Genomic DNA, 22,431 nt, shown 5'->3' on the forward strand with positions numbered 1-22,431 from the left:
GTTACAGAATCTGTGTAAAGCAGATGAGCTTGGTGCTCAGACCTGTGTGAGGGAACACCATTGCTTCTGGGCTATTCCTACAGCCCCCATCTCTGCTGCTGTATAATGAGTCCAGGCCTGGCTATGAAGTCATCCAGGGTGCGATGGGCTTCTGGCTTCTACCGAGCAAAAGCATTGGGCTAATGTAAGTACAGTGTGTTCTCTTTGTTTTGCAGCTGGCTCTGTGAGGGGGTTGGGTGCAAGTGGGTTGAATAAAAAAGGAAAATGAAGGCATTCACTGTCTGTTTCATGGAGGACAGCTTACTGAAAGTAAACACCATTTAAATAGTCTCCAAATGGCCCATTCTATATGAAGTCATGCAGGATGCCCGCTTTGGGCTGTCATTCTCCTTAAAATGGATCGTTCTGTTTGTACTGTGTTTTAATGCCATTCAACCTTAAACCCCAAATGTGGGCCTCATCAGGTCATGGTTTCAGTGCACATGTGGCAGCCATGCCTTCAAACATCCTGGCTTCTGCCTTCAGAAAGTCATCCTGAGTGGCTGGGAGAGGCAGCCACAGAGCAGAGAGGGTCACACCTTCAAACATCCCGGCTTCTGCCTTCAGAAAGCCATCCTGAGTGGCTGGGAGAGGCAGCCACAGAGCAGAGAGGGTGCAGATGGTGGCAGCACCCCTGACGATGGCAGGGATAGACACTGTGTCTTGTGACTTGTATCCGCATTACCCATTTTATTCCTCACATGATCCTGTGAGGTGGGCACTACGATTGTTCCTCTGGTACACATGAGGAAATTGGCGCACACAAAGATACTAATGTTCTCCAGCCAGCAGGTATAGAGCAGGAACTGGGCCCAGGATTTCCAGAGCCAGCATTGACCCATTGCATTCTGGAAAGAAATGAACCCTTACCCATTCTGCCTGCAAGGCAGGCTGACTACAAATGGCAGACTCTCTGGAATGTATGCCCTGCTGTTCAAGTCGTACTCCCCTGACTGTAGGTCGACTTTGTAAGACTCATAGTAGACTGACCAAGAGCAACACAGAAGAGGCTTCTTCCTACTAAGAATTCTGCGGATTCCCAGGGCACAGGAAGTTCTCTACAGTCCAAGGTTGGCTGTAGCATTTCCCAGGATCAGGACAGATGTGCTTGAGAAACCCTCCCTGGGGGCGCTGGAGAGATGGCTCAGAGGTTAAGAGCACTAACTGCTCTTCCAGGGGTCCTGAGTTCAATTCCCAGCAATCACATGGTGGCTCACAACCATCCTTTATGAGATCTGGTGCCCTCTTCTGGTGTGCAGATATACATGGAAGCAGAATGTTGTATACATAATAAATAAAATCTAAAAAAAAAGAGAGAGAGAGGGAGAGAGAGAGAGAAACCCTCCCTGGAAGCTTAGTGAACCACCCAAGGTCTTTGGATCTAGATCCCTAAGGGCCAACCAGCTGGTGTGCCCTGTGCTGGCACTTGATTCCAAGTAAATGTTTGGAGGTTTTTGTTGTTGTTGTTTTTGTTTGTTTGTTTGGGGTTTTTTGTTGTTGTTGTTTTTCCAAAGCAGAATTTCTCTGTATAACAGCCCTGGCTGTCCTGGAACTGACTTTGTAGTCAGGTTGGCCTCGAACTCAATGAGATCTGCCTGCCTGTGTCTCCCCAGTGCTGGGATTAAAGGAGTGTGCCACCACCACTCAGCAAATGTTTCTGTTTTTAAAATATGACATATGAAATGGTCTCTTCCAAGGAGGCCATCTGCAGCATTTCAGACACAATTGCAACTACAGATAGACACACAGGTTCTCTGTTGGCTTAGTTAAGAAGCACATTCAGATTCTAGTGTTGTTTGTCTTCATATAGGACAGTGCTCTGTCTGTCCCTAACATTCCCCAAAATACACACACACACACACACACACACACACACACACACACACACACACACACACTTTCCATTGTTTAACTTCAGAGAAGACCTTGAGGGAGCAGTGATGACTCCAAATTTCTGTGCTGGATTTCAGGTCAGGTTTGCCGTGACTTTCTCCATTTCACTCAGATTCCTCAATTATCTAAACTGGCTTTTTCTACATACCTCCAGCCCTCTTACTCACTGTGCCTTTGTGTCCCATGGTGTCTTCCCAGTTCACCTTGAGGGCCAGGTGAGGTGTCATGTGGTTGGCCCTCCAGTTCCTAGTGAACTTAGAAATCATTTCAGTCCCTGCGTCTCCACGAGACTCTGAAACTAGCCAGGTGGCAGAAGAACAAGTTGAGAACCCAGCACTGGCAGAAAGTCCTGGCGGGTGCAGTGTGTCATTCTCATCGGGTTCTTCTTAGTACTGCATACTTATCTCTAGGTTGCTCCTTCCCAGTTGACGCTGTATTTTATCATTTTAGAACTGTCTCAACATTGAAATATCTCCTTTTTTTATGGGCATGGTGACCCTCCCTTGCAATCTCAGTTCTGGGCTAGTTAAGAGAAGGGTTGCCACAGGATTGAGGCCATTCAAAGGGGGAAAAAGGAATTTCCTTCAAATGATTTAATTTTAATTGTTGCACATTAAAATATAATATTTAAGAGTCAAATAACTATTGCTTTTATTGTACTCTTTTTTTTTCTAAAGAGCAGTAAATCATCTTGTTTTACCTCTCATTATTCTTCCTGCTTAAGAAATAACTACTTTGAGGTAGTCCTTGCAGGAGACACCTTTCCCCCAGCTACTCTGGAGCCTGAGGCAGGAAGAGCTCTAGTTCAGGCACTTAGTGAGGTTCTGTCTTAACATAAAAAGCAAAGTGAGGCTGAGGATATCGCACAGTGTTCAAGCACTTAGCTGTGGGCAAAAATAAATAAAATTAAAAAAGGAAGTAGTTGCTTCTGCCTTTCACCTGTCTCTTGGCGTTCCCCTCCCCACATGCCTTGATAAGGCACTTGGAAATTCAGAGCTGGGCCTTTCCAGCATCTCCAATTCTCCTTGTAGGTCACAAGATTCGAGTTGCATCAGTACTTTAAGTTTGTGTGTGTAAAGATCCAGAGCCTTGCAGAAAAAGCTGCGGTTGTGTCATTCCTGTGTGTTCCTTCTCCTTGGAGTTAATCATAGTGCTTTGGTGGATTTCCATGTGTTTACCAACCCTCGACTCTTTGGTCTCCTGAAGGGTTTTCTCTGGGCCCTCGGTCAGCCCCCATAGGTGTATGGTTTACGCTCCTGCAGGTCTCCTTTCTTTTCTCGGACCTCTTTTTGAAGCACGCTTCCAGAGAGTATGGGTTTGGAGGAAGTAGATGTTTGTAAGCTCTGTGTGTCTGAAAATGTGGGGTCTGGTCTTCATTCTCCTGCTTCAGTTTCATAGCAGGAGTAATCCCCTGGGCTTTAAGCTGATGGTCCTCTCCTACTTTCTCTGCCATGTTTTGGGGGAATTGTATTTCCTGGGTATTGGGGCTTCTAACAGCACTTTCTTCTCCCAGATTCTTGTTGTTTGTTTTGGCTTGGCTTGGTTTGATTTGACATTTCGCTTGATCCTCTGGGAGATCTCTTTACTCAGTATCTCATCTCATCCCTTTACTGCCACAGGTGGCAGTAAGACTTTTACTTTTTTCCCGTAAGACTTTACCAATGATGTGCTTTCTGAAAACTGTTTTTGTAGGGCTGCAATACATTCTCTCTTTTTTTAAAAAATACTATTTAAATAACTTTTTTTCATTTATTTTTAAATACTGACTGCAGTTTCCCCTCCCTTCTCTCCTCCTATGCCCCCCACCTCCACTTACCCTCCCCCCATTCACTCCTCCTCCGTCTCCAACGATGCACACTCTTGATTCAGACTATTTGCATCCGGTGGGGTTAGCATCTTGAGTGTGCTCGCCGCCCTCCTGAGGCATTTTCTACTTACTTTGTTATCTCAGTCTTGAACCCTGCGCTTTTCTGCAAGTGCCTTGAAGATCCGTGGTTTGTCAAGATTCAGGAGGAGAACTTTAAGAAACAGCCTGGCTGTCCCGGGTGAATGTGTGAGTCCTCCTCATCATAGCTGATCACAGGTCTCCAGCACCTGTGTCACCCAGCTTCTGCTCTTGGATCATCAGCTCCTTCAGTCTCCTGCCTGCTGGGCAAAGCGTTAGCTACTAGCGGTCTGGGACCCAAGTAAGAGAAGATGCTGTGGTCCCAGCATCCTTCCTGTCCACCTACCATTCTCTCACCTACTCCCACACCCTTCTTGAGCACCTTTTCTGTTCTCTTCAGAAAGTCAGCCACAGTTATGTTCAGAGGCTGTGGAAGATGGACAGATAGTACAGATATATAAGGTAGGGAAGGCTACCCATGGATCTAACCACTTCTTATGCTTAGCCAGGCCAGCTTAGGTTCAGGATGTCCCCCATTCTAGAAACTTTTGCAGCCTACTAGAGGGAAATAAAAACTGGGCCTTATCATTCTCCACTGTGAAGCATTAATCTAATTAATCTTATCAATAAAAATCAGGGAGTCAAATGCTGGGGTAAGAACCTGAAAGATCAGAGAACTGGCAGCAGCGCCAGTTGCTTCCTACCCCCCTCGTTCCTCTGCCCAAGGGGCCGAGGTCCTCTCTCTGCCCTACCTCGCTACTTTCTGCCTTCTCTATTATCTATAGTCCTCCAAACCTCTATGGTTAGCTAGTGGCTGGCTCTGCCCTCTGACTCCAAACAAGCTTTATGTCCTCACACAGCTGCCCACAAGATGTGGGTCTATACTATCATTTGCCACCTTTGTCAGTCTTTATGAAGCTGCCTGTATTTTGTAGCTCTTCTCTCTTCTCGTCTTCATTCTTATTGTTTCTGCCCTAAACTAAATAAACTAAGACAGCTTTTATCTGAGTACGGTAGGACATGCATATCTGTCATCCTAGCACTTGGTAGGAGAATTGGGAGATCAAAGCCATCCTCATCTGCATATCTACATACTGAATTCAGTGCCAGCCTGAGTTGCATGACAGTCTCTGTCAAAAACAAAATAATAGCATTTACTGTTCTTTAATAGTGTCAGGGGTGGGCATGGAGAGGCAGTCTCCGTTCAGGGTTCCCCTTTCACCTGGAAGCCTCTGTGTGGCTGCAGTTTTGCTGATCCCAAGGTTCTTATATAGCCTGGTCTGGTCTGAACTCAGTATGTAGGAAGGACAAGCTTGAATCTGTGACCTCCCGGCCTCTACATCCTGAGTGCTGATATTATAGGTTCGTGTATGAGGCAAGTACTCTAACAACTCAGCTCCACCCCTAGCGCCTAGGGTTTCCATTCTTTTTTTTTTTTTTTTTTCAAATCTCCAGTTATCCATAGTAAATTCTGAAAAGAATAGTGTAGGTAGTGACTACCCCTAGTCCTTGTATTTAGATTTTTTTTCTCTTTATGTCAAAGCTTTTCAAAAACAATCACAAAGGGGGCTGGAGAGGTGATGTGGTGCCTAAGAGCACACGCTACTCTTGCAGAGAGCCTGGGTTTGAGCCCAAGCACACATGGTAGCTCTCGACCATCTGTGACTGCAGTTCCCAGGAGTTTGATACCGTCTTCTGACCTCTGCTGGCAGTAGATACACACACACAGAATAAATACATCTTAAAAAGTTGTATGTGGGGTGTATGTGTAGTGTATTGTGTGTGTGTGTGTGTTTGTTGGCAGAAGTTTTTGTCCCACCAGCAGCTCCCAAATAAACACATAGAGGCTTAATATTAATTATAAATGTTTAGCCAATAGCTCAGTATTGTTAAGTAGCTAACTCTTATGTTTTCAATTAGCCAATATTATTATCTACACTTTGCCACGTGGCTTGGTACCTTTTCTCAGTAAAGCATTGTCTGTCTTGCTTTTCTCTATATCTCTCACCACCGTTCTTCAGACTCCACCCCTTCTCCCCCACCCACCCCCAGCATTCCCCAGTTTGGCTCTCCACCTAACCTTACCCTATTGGCCAGTCAGTTTCTTTATTAAACCAATCACAGTGACATATGTTCACACGGTGTAAAGGACTATTCTGAGAGGAAGGCATGTGTATCCCAGGCTATTTTCAGACTCAATAAGCTTGCCATGTAGCTCAGGATTGCCTACTGCCATGCCTGACTCTGTGAACTCTCAGTTTGTAGCAGACACTTCTATAAAAATGTCATGCTAAATCTGATGATGTGTTCAGATTTCAGAAACAGGAAGTTTACTTCCTCATCTTTGAAGTGAAAGAGACCTAGGATTACAAATTATCCATCGTTTATTTGAGAAAAGCCTCCTCTAATGTCTGGACAAGTAGAGACTACATCCTGAGCTGGGGTGCAAGTCCTGGGTGCCACAAGCTCTCTCTGTCAGCTTTGCTTATGCTCAGGGGGATAGGGTGACCGACTGAATGGTTAGGTGGGTGAAGGTAGGACCCACATTTCCACAGCTAATTGGCTGTAAAGTCAGGACAGAAACTTAGGCACTTCCTTTTTATAATTTCATATTTTCCTACTGTATCCATCTTGGAGTGACTTTAATTGAATTCAGACAAAATAGTTGGATTACAGCACAGGAATGATCATTCCTCATTTGTTCATGTGTTCATCAAATATCAGCCACCATTTCCTTTTTCATGCCAGGCATGGAGGAAGAAGAGGATGTGTTCTTGGATCTGTGGCCTCGAGGCCAGCACCCTTCTGTGTTTGTTTGCAGTTAAGTGGCCTCCTTAGCACCACCCTTTAGAGTTCGCCTTGCTGACGGCTTCAAACTGATCTCTGGAGTAGACCCAGACCTCCCTGGCTGCCTTCAAACCAGCATCTCTCTTGTACTTTCTCTGAGGCCTGCAGTCATTCCCTTTCAGGTGGCCTGACTTGCCTCAAGGATGAGCTATTGCTACTTTGTCCCACAGGCTCTTCAAGTGGCTTGAGGGAACAGGAATTAAGGCCCAGAGCCACACAGGGCTCATGACAATTGCTCTCTGTTTACAGGGTGCACGAGCTGGTATTACTACGTGACCATGCCAATGCCAGCCTCCACCTTCACAATTGCAGTGGGATACTGGACCGAAATGAAGCCTAAGACATCCCCATCAGATGATCTGGTGTCAGAGTGCCCTCTCCTGCCTGTGAAAACTGACTTCAGGTTTGTGTTTGGTTAGTTTGCTGACTTCACGTTGGGAATGTGAGTCATCCCTGCTGAGCCAGGATGGACCTAATCAAAACAGAGAAAGGCATACCGAAAAAGAGAGAGATGGCCTTGTTGCTCATAAAGAAAGAGAAGAAAGCAGGTGGTTGTGAAATCCTCTGTGATGTCAGGAGAAGCATTTCTACATGTTTGTTCAAATTAAAAAGCTGCAGATGGAGCACTTCCCTTCTACCCTTTAGATGTCAGTCTTAGTGCCTGGTCAGAAATGGCTTAATACAGCAAAGGTGCTCAGCGAGAGGAGAGGTGTGGCAAGAGGAAGGGGTACAGTGAGAGGGAGGGGTGCAGTGAGAGGGAGGGGTGCAGTGAGAGGGAGGGGTGCAGTGTGAGGGAGGGGTGCAGCGAGGGGGAGGGGTGCAGTGTGAGGGAGGGGTGCAGTGTGAGGGAGGGGCGAGAGGGAGGGGTGCAGCGAGAGGGAGGGGTGCAGCGAGAGGGAGGGGTGCAGCGAGAGGCAGCGAGAGGGAGGGTGCAGCGAGAGGGAGGGGTGCAGCGAGAGGGAGGGGTGCAGCGAGAGGGAGGGGTGGATGCAGCGAGAGGGAGGGATGCAACGAGAGGGAGGGGTGGGTGCAGCGAGAGGGAGGGGTGGGTGCAGCGAGAGGGAGGGGTGGGTGCAGCGAGAGGAAGAAGGGGCACAGGGAGAGGAGGGGTTTACTTGGCACGTCCACGGCCAGCCCTGTGTGAGATGAGACCTTGCCTCAAACAAACAAAACAGAACAAGAGGCCAGGAGGACGTGTTAGTGTCCACTCCTTCTGTGCTGGTCTCTTTATGCTGTTTTTCTCTCACCACAGTGGCTGTGGTGGTTTCATTACGAGCTGACACCAGGTGGCTTCTCCTCTGACAAGCACATCTTACTGACTACGTTACGTCTTTTTGGTAGCATAGAACTGTTTTTTACTCTTTGCTCAATAATACGTCAGTTTTGGAGTGTCTTTCCTAATGGCTCAGGAAAGATGATTAGATGTTATTTGCATTCTCTCAAGGGAAAAGGGTAATTATGGGCAGAAGTGGCATACACTGCTTTCATGCGGGAATACTTAATTGCAAGTGAGACTCTCCATTGTTCCCTTCCCTTGCTGTGGAATCACACAGCACACTTCGTTTTGTGATTGTAAATAGCCCACGTTTCTGAGTGAGGAAGACAAGAGAGTCGGTGTGAGCGACAAGTACATCTTCTTGTGGTGAGGCTCTGGCGTGGGCCGTAGCGGTTGTGACTGAAGTGTGTCCCAGCTGATCCTGAACCCACGAGGAAGCCATTGGCTGCCTGCAGCGAGTGTTCTGTAGCCCGCAAGATGTATTGGCTCTGCTACTCTCAGTCATTGCTGAGGATAAAGAAGTTCAGACAATAATTTGTTTGTTTTCCTATTGACTGAGGAACAGCACCTGTATTTGTTCAAACCAGGTCTAGGTTCTAGAGAGGCGACCTAGACTGTTTCCTAGAGACTACTACAACTCAGCCACCTCAGAAGACACCTCACAGCCATCGTCTAACCTGGAGTCACCACCACGACTTAGCTATTGGTACTTCCTGGAGAGTATCCTCAGAGAAACAGCAGTCGAGGAGTGCAAAAGGGCTCAGTGGAAAGGCTCTTGTCATCAAGCCTCATGGCTTGAGTTCAGTCCCCAGAATCCACATATTGGAAGGAGAGAGCTAACTTTTAAGAGTTAACTCTCTGACCTCTACATGAACCCCTTGTTGTCACACATACAAAATAAATATACTTTTTGAAAAAGAAAGCACAAACTGAGGTTCCCTGGAGCCCAAGAATGTCATCCTTATTGCCTGGGTATGGCACTGTGGTGACCCACATTGTTTTGTTTTTTTCCCCACAATGAAGACTTTGTCCATGAATTCTTAGTGGTGAAGAAGATCTCTGTTGGTCACCTATAGTCTCCAGTCTCATTGATCATTAGGAAATGAAGGCCAAGAGATGAGGTTGAGTTGGGGCCCTTGCTCAGAATAGTTGGAATCCCTTTTCATTTGTCTCTGCCATGGTGAGCAGAAGAGAGGGTGGCCAGGTCAGATGGGGGGCCTGGGAAAAAGGGAGCTGCGGAAGTCCCTATGGGGCCTGGGGAGGGAAATCCTATTTCCCTTCCGGCCTTGTGTGTTTGGAACCAGCTGAAGAGCATAAAGAAGGATCTGGTCCCTGACAGGTTGGGCTGAGTACATGGGTGCCAGGTTTCCTAACACTTCATGTCAGTTACCAACCTCGCAGGGATCCTAGGCCAGCAGCAGACCTGAGAAAATCCTCATCAGACAAGTAGGTCCCAAAACGCCAGTCAGTCAGGGAAACGAGGAGCGGCTTGTTGTTGCTTCACTCCAAAGCTCCCAGGAGTTTTGTTGTGTGTTGTTCTGTGCAAGGGTTGAAGTGGGGTAGTGCTGTGGAATGAACTCTTCCACACCACCTTCCCTGACTGTCAGTGCAGTTTCCTTTCGTTTACCTGCATGTTTGTCCATCAGAATTATACAGGTAATAAAGCTTAGATTTTTTTTTTAATTCTGCTATGCCATCATGCCTCATTTGACCATCTCTGGTAGTTAGAGTGGTTCTGTTTATCTACCACATTCCTGGCTCCGTGGGTTGAGTGGCTCTGTTGTGCCATCATGCCGTGTTGGTGTTTCTGGCCGTGCTCACATCTGATGAGGCCTGCCTTCGCAGCCCTCCTTCCCACCAGCCTCATTCATTTCAGTCTAATGTTTACAGGAGCCTTGCATGCCATGGCTTCCATTTGCCTGAGTGTTCATCTGGGTTCTAGAAATTTAGCCCAAGGATTGGTTACTGAGTTTTGATCACTATTCATGGGAGCTAAATTATGATGGGGTGGGGGGAGACTCTTCCAGTGCACTTGGAATGAAAATTTTAGTAAACACATAGGCTAACAACGGGTAAACAGTCCAATGTGCATTAATTTTATTTTGGTCCTAACTACAGGAGAGTTTTGTTTTGTGTTTAACCTCTCAGGCCTTCATCTTGGGTCATACAACTTAAGCTCGGCATGGAAGCTTGAATAGCCTCCAGAAGAACCCAAGGAAAGTGATGAAAGACATTGAAAACCTGGCACCTCGTTAAAGACACTGAGATGACTCACTGCAGAAGGGAAGGCAGGGTGGGGAAACGCTGAGGGAGAGCCGCCATGAAAGGAAGAGAAAGGATCTCTAGTCACTGTGTCTGTCTGTTACACAAGCCCTGCATCCCCTTAGCTGCTTCATGAACGGGGCTTCGAAGGGAGTTGCCAGAGTCATCTTTGCAAGGAGAAACCTTGGGAAGCATTTCAGTATGTGATTGACACCCACCGTGACATACCGCAGGTTGTTTCAGTCCACTATGAACACAACCTGACTGGGGACATTCTGTCATGTCAGAGTCCCCTCCTACCCTTCCTCATCTGCCACACTGGTGAGACCAAGGAGAGATGAAGAAAGGGGCACCAAATACTGAAGTCCTGGCCATGGTCACAGCTGACCTGAGCATGGCCACCGAAGCCCAGGTGCCCTGGTCCTTACATAGGAGCTCACAAGTGGCACCCCTCATGCATTTATCTATCCTGCCACGAGCCTTAGTCCGCCTGCAGCTCGACTGCTTGAGTTTTATGGAAATGGGTATTAAGTCATGTATCAGTAATCACCCTCATTAGTTTGGCAAGCATCAAGTATCCCTGGAAAGAAAATAATTTATCTTTTTTCCTCAAACAAACAGGATTGTCTGGTGTACCTTTGCCATCTTCACTCTGTTCCTTAATCTCTGGTTTTCTTAGGTGTAAGAAATAATCTCGCTCCATGGGAATAGGCAGTTTCTAGACAGAATGCCTCTCTGTACTGTGGCATTGTGGAGCTTAATCCTTAAACTGACTCCCCTGCTCTGTCCAGAGAGTTCCAGCTTAAGGTAACATGCTTTAAAGGCCCCACTTCAGGTTTTTGAGACAGGGTCTTGAGCTGGCTTGGAACTCATAGTCCAGGCTAGTGTCAAATCCACAGCACTCTTACCCCAGCTTCCCCAGTGTACCCTGTCACCACACTTGGCTTCTAAAAGCCTTTTGGGGGTGGCTTTATGAGGCAGGGTCTCATGTAGCCCATGTTCACCTTGAACCCCTGATTCTTCTGTCTCTACCTTCCAAGTGTTGGTTACAGACATACAGACATATTGCCACCATTGTCGGTCTGGAAAAGCTCTTCAGTAGCCAGTATGGGTGCTTAAAATACCACCACAAGACATTGTTTTCCTGTGTAAATACATTTTAAAAAGTCCACAGAAGCTGACCAGGCGACTTCTGTTGGTGGTCATTAGGTAGGCGTTGAGTGTTCACAAGTAGACACCTTTGCTTTCTTTCCTGTAAGGTGACATTATCAGCCCTGAACTTTGACTCAAATTCAGTGTCAGTGACCATATTCTTGCTGTCACTCTCTCTTGGCAGTTTTCATGGGTCTCCCACTTTTCTAACCCACCCTCAACCGTAACCTGGTCTCACTGGGGCGAGACATGTATCCTTGAAGCCCAGTGGTGGGTGGGGCTTGTTTACATAGCTATGTGGATCTCTTGATCACAGGCCTTGGGCGGGTGGCAGATACTTCATAAATCTAAAGAGGAATTACTGTTGCAACCTGCCCAAATTGAAGCAGGCAGGCAGGCAGGCAGGCAGGCGCTTAGAGATCCTGCAGTATTGGTGGTGAATCACAGGAGCACCCACAGCTAGAGTTATAATCTGCAATTTAAAGTTACAGGGGTTTTCCATTGTGTCTGAATCGAGGACATGTTAACAGATGAAAAAATAGAATTCTCTTTGATGTTGGTTTCTTTGGATAAGTTCTCTTGAGACCAGTGAGTCAGGCCCTAGGAATTTTCCTTCGGCTCCGCCTTCGTCTTTCAGGGAGTAACTAGTCAGATGGGGCTGACTGCACTCTGGTCTTGCTTCCTTAGAAGGTTGACTTCCTTAAATTTATACCGAAAGTTCATTAGAAAGGAACTGGAGCTAGAGCTCTGTTGGTAGAGTACTTGATGAGCATGCAGGAAGCCCTGGGTTCGAGTCCCAGCATCATGTAAATCAGGCGTATGCCAGCAATACACAAGAGGCAGCGAGAAGCAGGATGATCAGGAACTCAAGGCCATCTTCAGCTCTGAGATAGATGAGCCTAGGATGCATATGACCCTGTCTCAAACACCCAAAGGGTGTAGTGGAGAAAACACTTAGACGTGCCTCTGTTTTTCTCAGCAACAGCTTCTGATGTGTTTGGTGAAGGATTCCTAGGTTGTTTTTTGATAGGATGGTTTGTGTGTAACTGTCTTTGTCTTACCTCATCCCAAATCGTTTACTGTAGGATATTCCAGAATGGAGCCATTGATTTGCTTAGACCCAGGTACATAGTGACTCAACCTGTAGCTCCAACACTCAAGAGGTGGAGGCAGAGGAACTAGGAGTTCAAGGGCAGCCTCAGCGACATCACAGGCTCAAAACTACCTGGGTTACATGAGGTCTCACACAGTGAAAGTTAAATAAAATGGCTCCTTCATGGCTCCCTTTCTAAGAACTGTCAATCCTCTGGGCAGTTTTTCTATGGTAGCATTTGGAAGCACATTACTGAGGGTAGAACTTGCTTTAATCTGGGTGGAAGGTGGTTTTCTTGTTCTAAATCCTTCCCCTCCCTACCCCACCCCACCCTATTCATCTAAAACAGGGTCTTTTTGCTTTCATGTGACTCAGATTGAAGTCACCTCAAGCACATAGATAAATATTTTGATCTGTTTTTTTTTTTTCTCTTTCACTGCTATCTATGCCAAAGCAGACAAGCCAATAATTGACAGGAACTGCCTTTGTCAATCCAATACGCCTGTTTGAACCACTGTCTTCTCAAAGTTGTCTGCATCTCTTCTTATGTGTTGCCCCAGGTCCGCCGACACCTGCAGTCATGTAGAATACCCCTGCCGATTCCAAAATGCTGCCGCTGCCACCCAGGAGACCATTCCTCATCGAGTGTTCGCCCCACTGTGCCTCGAGGCTGCCTGCCAAGAGGCCCTGCTGTGGCTGGTCCCCCCTTGCCTCTCAGCTGCATACTCTGTCCTGGGAACACACCCTTTCTCCCGGCTGGACATACTCATTGTACCCGCCAACTTTGCAAGCCTGGGGATGGCCAGGTATGCTTCTCAGCATGGCGTGTGGAACACTTGCTTCAGAAGCCTGGGGGCTTCCGGGTGAATGTTTTTCTTAAACTCCATAAGCAGTTGTATTTGCTTAGGCTGGAAGGAAGGGGATCCTTGTTCACTCTTGGATCTCTGATTGCTTCCTTCAGGGGACTGTTTTCAAGTATACCCTCCTCCCCATGCTATTCCCGTGAACCCATAGGTATCATGGCTGGGGCTGGGAATACACTGTACCCCAGAGTGATGTATGTGGGGTCATGGTTGCTCAGTGGCTGTTGGCTTGGGCGATGAGAGCTTGCTGCTAATGAGTCCAAGGTCATGGCATCAGGCTCCACACACAGTAACAAAACCTAGTCTCAGGGCCACAGCTGTTCACCTAATCCTGACCAGCTGCCTCATCTATTCTCACCATTGGTCACAAGGCAACAACTTTAGAGCCCTGTGTCAGAGCGAACATAAATCCATCCTCGCTGCTGGAAAAACAGCTAAAAGCAGATGGCTTACCATGGGGGAGGGGAATAGCAACTTGTTCCTATTTTTAATATAGTAAGTAAAGTGTTCCTACCGTGCCTCCATCTGATTCCATCAGAAAATGGAGACTTACAAGCTGACCCTTTACCCTGTATTAATTACAGCCATACCCGTCAGTCCCACCGTCCCTCTACAGAGTGACGGGAGAGTGGTAGCTCTATCCCACCAAGGAAAGATGGCGGGTGGACCTTGCTTATGCTTCTGTTTGCAAATCCTAATCACTAACAGGGACTGTGCTTCACTAGGGATGGGAAAACGAGCTCATCAAACATGTGGCTTCGAGTTTTTCCCTATTAGTCAAGGAAATTCCTTCTGCCAATTAATTTCCATGCTTTTGAACAGCTGTCATTTGTGGTGTTTTCAAAAAAAAAAAAAAAAAAAAAAAAAACTGCACACAGTCTTGGTAAAACCCTTGAGTAGAAAACAACTGACCAGAACATTTGCTTTTGATCTTTAACACACACACACACACACACACACACACACATTTAAGGGATGGCTGGCTTGATGTAATCCTTGAGCAGTTCTCAGAAAATCATGTAGACTGATTTTTATCCTGTATTTATGAAGATAATGGGAATGTAGAAACTAGGATAATTATATATGTTTGGTTGTGTGCATCATGTAATTGTTTTGATGTCTATATATAAAGTTGCTCTTAACAAGAGGCCTTCTTTGGTCCCTTTGAAGGGCTTCCTGGACTTAATTTAAGCAGTTATTGGTGAAGAAAGGGTTGTTCATTAAATGCTTCTCATTTGTATATGGTTTTGAGGGGTCACATTTATTTGAGAGGTTTTAGCGCTTTATGAGTGTTGTTTTCCAGAGCATATTTGCTAACAGGCCCATGTTCTAGCCTGGGGGAACCAAAGGCCAAGTATCTTTCATGCACAGAACCTCTTGATAGCTCCTTGATGCACAGTCTGCCAGAGCTAGAATGTGCCGGCCTGCAGGCCATTCTATAAGCTTCTCTTGCCAAGTCTGCATGCCCAAGCAGGCCAACGGTAAAATTTCTGCTTTTTTTGAGATATTTAAGGTGATTTAAGCATGCTTAGTGCTGTATTTTTTTTAAAAAAAAAAATAAGAAGCCTAAGTGTCTGAAGGCCAAATGACGCCGGGCACAAATGTCAAAACTGGATCGGTGCTAACAGCACAGCAGCAAGAAGACTGCTGTCTAGCTTCAGGAGAGAGCTGCACAGTTCTCAAGTAGTACCTCTCACCCCAGGCAACCCCTATCTCATTCACCTTTCCTTATTAGACAGGAAATAGCCTGTCCTTCCCTGTTAGCTGCTTCCTGCACTTACCTACTTTTCTTTGCATTTGAACTGTGGAAGGGTGGTCATGTGTGGTCTACTCCCAGGTGGAATACAGAATTGGGAAGGTAGGGAGGGGGGTCCTGTTTTCCAAACTCTGACTTAAATTTATTGATTTATTGGGCTTGTTCCTACAGATCCCTCCACCCGAGCCACATACAGCTGAGTCTGGGTACTGGGGACCTACTGCTTTATCTATGCTCAGGGCTCTATTGCAGCAAAAGTGGCGCACGTAGAAGTCAACTCTGCTCCACACAGGGATAGGCAAACTCTCCAAACCATGCGGTACCATTACGGGAGACCTATGCAGCAAAAGTCACCATGTCCTGATCATTATAGTGTGTTGGAAAGTCAAAGGACGTCTTGGTAAATTAACTGACTCTTTCCTGCATCCCTGTTTATAAACATGTAGCAGGATCATAAATTCCATAGCTCTGGGCTTCTTTAGCAATTAGGTTTTAATTATAATGAGTACCATTTTAGTATTCCGCTTTGGCAAACAGCATTCAGCATTCCCACATGAACAAAAACAAGCAAATCATTAACTGTGTTAAAGGATTTTTTAAAATGTTTGGATGATACACAGTGTTTAAGCATCATTCTTCCCGGTTCGTATGAATATGCTTAACTATCCTCTTGAGCCAAGTGAGTGACTTCAGTGAAATGAGGGAAACACGTTTTCACAACTTTTTAAAGCTTGATAATCAACTCACAAGAAGGTGAATAGGACACAAACAGCAGCCGAGATTTGGACTCATTTTTTAACAAAAGTGCATTGGAACTCTTAGCAAAGTGCTTCTCCATATTCTATTGTGTTGTTTCTGTCACCTTTTACTACAAAAGCCAGAGCTGACCAGTTAGCTCTCCCTCTGTCCCAGCACTTTTCTTACTGCTCAAAGGGGAAGATGCTTTCACTTGTAGTCCAGTGGTTCTCAACCTTGCTAATACTATAATTTTTAGCACAACTCTTCATGTACTGGTGACCCCCAACAATAAAACTCTTTTCTTTGCTGCTTCATAACTGCAACTTTGCTATTATTTTGAACCATAATATAAAAATCTGATACACAGATGGTCTTAGGTGACCCCTGTAAAAGGGTTGTTTGATCCCGAAGGGGTCACGACCCACAATTTAAGAACCACTGCTCTAGTCTGACTGAGGAAACCTGCCAGTTTGCATTTGGTCACCCATGACCCACTCCATCCAATCTTTTGCTCATTTGGGCTTTCTGGTTTTGTTTCCTTTAATTTTCTGCCTTCTGCATGTCTTGAAGTGAGTACTGTGATGCTCCTAAAATTATGTTCTCATTTTGAATGAGTCTCCTTTGTGTACAAAGCTCTCCTGCCATTGAGATTAATATTCTGCCATTTTTGTTATGACCTCGTGTATTCTCATGTCTCCACTTGAGATGGAAAGGCCAGTCTAACTTCCTGTCATTGAGAAATGAATGTAAAGGGTACTCTTCATCACACTTGTACTCTTTGCTATGACAGCAATAATGTCAGTGGAATAAAAGCCCAGAACGAGATTTATGAACATTGCTTAAAATGAACACCCCAGTTCTACCTCTGTAAGAGTTTATTTCACCATTTGTCTCTCAGCAGATCACAGTTACATCCCGGTCTCACCTCTCTGAGTGTTTGCCTTGCTGTTTGGAAAGACAAACAGTAGTTCAGAGTTGTGTGTCACAAGGCAGGGCCACCTTGCTAATGTCCAGGTGTCCCCCACCCCACATTTGAATTTCAAGAATCCTGCTCATTATCTCAGTGCCAGGGTGTCATTTGGCACCATCTAAAGCCTGCTCAGCTTCTTGGCTTCCCTGTTCATATCTTAGTCTTGCCTCTGTCCAACTGGGAAAATTGTAGAATGGGGGAAGTGAAGGTAGTATGTCTGGCTAAGGTAGGTATCCGACTCTGCTCTGATCGCTTTTCTGCTGGCTCCCCAGGTTGTTTGTAGCTGTCTCGTTAGTCTTGGTGCATTTCTGTCAAGCACATTGTCTACATGCAGTACTTAAATTGCCAAGCCTATAAGGGCAAGTGGGGTTGATGAGATCTCTCTTCTTCTGGGAAGGGACATTCTAGTCTGGGAGAAAAATAGAATACACAGAAGAAAACAAGACCAAGACTGGAGAGTAGGGTGGGCAGCTTCGTTAGGGTGGGCTCAGGTCAGCCACGTGAGGACAAGCAGAGACAGAGATCATGGATAGCCACAGAGATCAGCTTTGTCTCAGGATCACGGGTGTGGTACTGTCTCATGACCTGCTAGTTAGAGCCCCAGGGCTTAGCAGCTGCTGTCCTTGAACAGAATCTCCATTTTAGGAACTGGCACAGTACCTGGCACTCAGACTAGAGACTACACATGCCAGGGGAGAAAGATGACCCCCCATGTTTTCTAGTTTCTTGCTTACACTGGAGCTCACGGCAGGGGGGGGGGGTGTAAGCTGGGCGTATATATTTGCTCACCTAAATTTTGAAGGATTTCTTTTTCCTTGTTGAAAAAATAATGTTGACAAAGAGTTTAGAGAGATAATTACTCAAATATTCTCAATGTTCTTCATGGTGGAGAAATACTGTAAAGCCCCTTATTACAACAACTTGTTCTTAGAAGATTGTGTTGTGCAATAGAAGCCTCTGCATGCTTATGCTAGCTCCTGACTCTGCATGCAGAGTTTTCCTAAGTACTTCAACTGTAGATAGGCGCCCTGCACATACATGCCCAGGAATGATGGAAACCTAGTTTGCCCCACCCCTCCCCCTGGAGTTAGACAGGGTGTTGTCTTGTTTGTTCTTATCTCCCAGTCAATGCGTAATAGAATAAGCAAAGTACAACACACTGCTACAAAGGGCCTGTTGTTTCCAGCCTTCTGACTGAGCTCCTTTCTGCCAGGGAGGAAGCAGTCATACGCTTCTGTCATTATCTTAAGTGGTAAGGTTTCGAAGCTTTGAAAGTCTTTCTTCCATTGTTTTTTTGCTAGCTTACACTTGAATTTTTAATCTCCTCACCCCAAACCACTGCACTCTTAAGCAGTCCTTTCAATGCCAAGGGGTGTGCCCACACTGGTTCTTCCCTCAGGAGTGGGGCCCTGAGACAAGCTGCTGCCTGCTCACTCCATCCTCCGCCCATTCTCACTGTTGTTCTCTTAAGCTGCATGTTTGGGGTTTTCGTCTATCTAGGTTTTGATTTGAGCTTGGATTTTTTTCCCTCAGATTTTTAGTAGGTTCTCAAATTTTTTATGGGTTGTTTCTTTAAAAACCCAAACATTTGGATGAGCACCCCTGTCCCTTGTGCCTGTCTGTTGCACAGGTGGGTGAAGGTGGCAGGCAAGCACCAGACCCTTTCCCTTTCCACTCCTGGAGAAGGTGAGCAGTTTTCTGTACCTCTGATGCAGCTGTAACTGCTGAGCAGTCCTGAGGGCTGCCTGTGGGGTGGCTCTTCTGATGCCCTTTTTTCGTCCTCTTCATTTTGTGGCTGATTTCTGTTTCCACGAAGGAGTTAACAGACTTTGTTCCTCTTCCTCTCACAGGAGGACCTTCTAACAGGTTCTGTTTTTCACTTTTCTTTCCTAAAACAGTAACTGTTATTCATAAAGTGATATTTTTTCTGGGGCTCAGTGGGTTTGCCCCTTGGCTGCAGTGGGTTTGCTGGTCTTGGCCAGGGTGTCCTAAACTTTTTCCATTCACAAGCCCTTTCTGCAAGAAACTTTTATGTGAAAATTGTAAATGTAAAACTAGTACACAGGCCAAGGGTTTACTGATGAATAGTAAAGAAATGCATTTTAGCAGTTCCTTATTATACCATTTACTAAAGCCTAATTTGCACATTGATGAGAGGAATATGCTTGTTTATTTTTACATAAGCAGGTAAATCCTAGCTGAATATTTGACACTGCAGGGTATAGTGCATCTTCATTGTTTTTTCAGAATTGATTGACTTTATAATCCTCAGCATTCAGAATGCTGTTTCGAGCAAATACATTGCAAATGGCAGATGTATTTCACAGCCAGCTCAAAAACAGTCTGTCCTAGTTCTAATGATCAAAATCATTTTATGATCTAAAAAAAATGAAACTCAAATCAACAATACAAAGATTAATAAAAATCAAGCATTCTAACACAGTACAGTCAACCCATATACACTGATTGATGCTTCACGCTGAGGCATGGTGGGGAAATACTACAATTCTTAACTTCCTGTGACCAAACCCTTTGTGTTTCCATGAGAGCAGAAAACCTGTGTGCATAGTGAAAACCCCAATGTTGGTAAATGTTCAGCAGATGCAAATCTGTGAGAAGTGTTTGGAACTGCCAGGGGAGATGCAGAGCGCTGCGTGTGTTCAGAACCACGGCTGCTGCGAACTTGTGATGCAATGCAGGCAAAAGTTGCCAGCGCGTCCGATTCAGCATCAGCACCGGTTGGATTTGAACTAAATTGGTTGTAGACTCAGACACATTTCACTGGCGCCAAACCTTTGTAGACCCTCAAATCCAGTTACAATGTTGGGGTATCGACCCACAGTTTAAGAAACTGTGGTTTTGATAATGACCAGTTTGTATTAAGTTGGGCAGGGAGTGAGAGTTTGGGGTTCAGGCACTGGTAAGACTTGTCTGCAACTGTCTGAGGCCAAGTGCATTGCTTTAGGGGAAGGAGACAAGGACTGTCACCCACAGTGGGCTGGCCTAGAGGTGAGTTGTGCAGAGCCAGGCAGGGTGAACGTGTGGCTTCTGCTTGTCTAGAATCTTCTTGCCATTAGCTAGCTGTACTGCTCGTCAGATCCACAAGTAGCATTTCATCATCGCCGTGGTGCCGTGATCTCTCACCCTCTGGGAGATTGCTCTTAAGTGTTTCATTTCTTTGAACTGTTCACACACACATAGACTGACAGACCACTAGAGCTATCCTTCAAGAGAACTTGCCAGGCCTTTAAAGGCCTTTGCAGCAATCTCCCTCGACCCGTGTTTGCAATCATCTTTCTCGTTTGATGTCATCATAGGCAGCTAATCTCTTCCAGTCCTGGACCCTGATGCAGCTAGTCGCTACCCCCTTGTCATTTTCCCCTTGGAGGGAAAGCCCCCTTCACCTCTCCACTCAGCCCTCATTACTGTGCTCTCTGGATAGAGAGCCAGGGAAGGCAATGGGTAAGAGCTAACTTTTGAATATTAACTCTTTCAGGATCTTATTCATCAAACCACTACAGAGAAGGTTGCTGGGCTCTGAACCATATTATAAAAGCAGGAAGGGAGGGCCACACATTTCCTTATTGGGGAGAACACCAGCTCTGGAAATAGTCCTCAAACATAATGCATGAATGGCTCTCTTGGGAGGGTCCTGTTTCTGTGTTAGAGCACATAGCCTTGTCACCTAACTCATCCGAAAATGCAGTTGAACACATTGACTAAACGGCCAGAGACAAGGAAAGACTTCTTTCAGAAATGTATGATTTGGCAGCTGAAGAAGTAATGGCTTATAGGTCGCCTGTGTAGCATGCCCGAAGCCCTGGGTTCAGTCTCCAACACGGGGTAAGCTTGGATGTGGGACACACGGAGAATCCCAGTTTGTGGAGGCAAGAAGATCGTAAGTTCAAGGTTATCTGTGGTTCCATAATGACAGGCCAGTCTAGGCTCCATGAGATAACATCTTAAATTAAAGACACTGTTTACCCAAAAACTTAAATGCTGTGTGGGATTTGAGGGTTCAATGTTAAAATGAATCCCAATTTAACCCCAGGGTGGAGCTCAGAGTAGCGTATCTTCTGTTTCTCGGTAACTACGATGCTCACTCTGTCTCTCTCTCCCTGTCTCCTTGTCTCTGTCTCTCCGCCCCCCTCTCTGTCTGTCTCCCTCTCTGTCTCTCTCTCTCTCTGTCTCTGTCTCTGCTCCCTCTCTCTCTCTCTCTCTCTATCTCTGTCTCTGTCTCTCCCCCTCTCTCTCTGTCTCTTTCTCTCTGTCCCTCCCTCTCTCTCTCTCTGTCTCTGTCTCCCCCCCTCTCTCTGTCTCTGTCTCTGTCTCCCTCTCTCTCTCTCTCTCTGTCTCTGTCTCTCCCCCCTCTCTCTGTCTCTGTCTCTCTCTCTGTCTCTGTCTCTCCCTCTCTCTCTCTGTCTCTGTCTCTCCCCCTCTCTCTCTGTCTCTGTCCCTCCCTCTCTCTCTCTGTCTCTGTCTCTGTCCCTCCCTCTCTCTCTCTCTCTGTCTCTGTCTCCCCCCTCTCTGTCTCTGTCTCTGTCTCCCTCTCTGTCTCTCTGTCTCTGTCTCTCTCTCTCTCTCTCTCTCTCTCTCTCTGTCTCTGTCTTTGGTTTTACTATGGATCTGACTGGCCTGGAACTCCTATGTACACCAGACTCACAAAGACCCACCCAGCTCTCTGCCTCTATGCTGGGATTACAGGTGTGGCCCCCACATCTGGCCCCCCCTACCTGTGCTCATTCTAGAGGTGACTCCATTGATCTGTACTTTGCCCTCCCCAGTTAGCTTGTGAAGAATTGCTCCCCCCACTACACACTACAAAATGGGAATCTTGAGACTCCATTCTAAGAGAGTGCAGGTGATAGTTGGACTCTGGAAAAGAGAGAGCTGCTCCTGTAGGCTTGGCAACTAGGCCTTTGTACCTGGAGGCCGCCTTGCTTGATTGCCAGGAACAGAAGTTGGCGCATTGTAGCTTTTGAGTCATTTTCCTCTGTGAGGGCATCCAGAGAGTTGAAGGGACAGTGTTTCCATTTAGGAGCAAGTTTGTTGCAGTTCTAGAGTCTTTCACACTTGTGCAGTTTGGGGACATCCCACCAAAGCTGGCACTGGGACAGGATGAATGAGAAATGGGTAGATTCACTCAGTAAACACCTATTGGTGGACAAGTGTGACAAATGCTGGTGGTGCTGCTGGTGTCTCCAGGAAATGTGAGCCCATAAGCTTAGTCAGGAGGAGCTTTGAAGCTTCAAGGAGACTAGTTTTGTGGAATGTAAGTAATTCAGAGGCAGGCAGCGGGAGTGGGGGTGGAGTCAGGTGTTGCAATACATGGTTTCCACAGAGTTAAAAGGGAGTTTCTTTACTAGGGAGCACCCAGGAAAGCCTTTAATATCCTTGTCATCTGATTTAATAGCCTGCTGCATCTGCCCGTCAAAGATAACTACTCCTCCCCAGCTGAGCAGCCTGGGTTGCTCAGGGGTACACATTTACTTCACAGGATACTCACAGACTCAGACCAACTCCAAAGCACTCTTTGGAAATGATTCTTTTCACAGATATTGGTAACTCCAATGTACAGCCAGCCAGCTGTAGAGGTTTGGATGTGTCAGGATACAGTGTCAAGGAAGTCCTTTCAGACCAGGCAGCTGCTTTGTGTA

General features: G+C 46.2%; 1 protein-coding gene across 16 annotated transcripts in view; it reads left to right on the forward strand.

Moving 5' to 3' along the window:
* Positions 1-22,431, forward strand: part of Aopep (aminopeptidase O (putative)) — a 296,983-nt gene that overhangs the window by 76,899 nt on the left and 197,653 nt on the right. For all 16 annotated transcript variants that reach the window (XM_035443029.1, XM_035443028.1, XM_035443036.1 and 13 more), the window contains 2 exons: positions 6,914-7,067; positions 13,008-13,253. In XM_035443029.1, the coding sequence (XP_035298920.1) occupies positions 6,914-7,067; positions 13,008-13,253 (400 nt within the window). The remainder of the gene's footprint in view (positions 1-6,913; positions 7,068-13,007; positions 13,254-22,431) is intronic.

This window comes from Cricetulus griseus, chromosome 3 (genome assembly GCF_003668045.3).
Source record: "Cricetulus griseus strain 17A/GY chromosome 3, alternate assembly CriGri-PICRH-1.0, whole genome shotgun sequence".
NCBI lineage: Eukaryota > Metazoa > Chordata > Mammalia > Rodentia > Cricetidae > Cricetulus > Cricetulus griseus.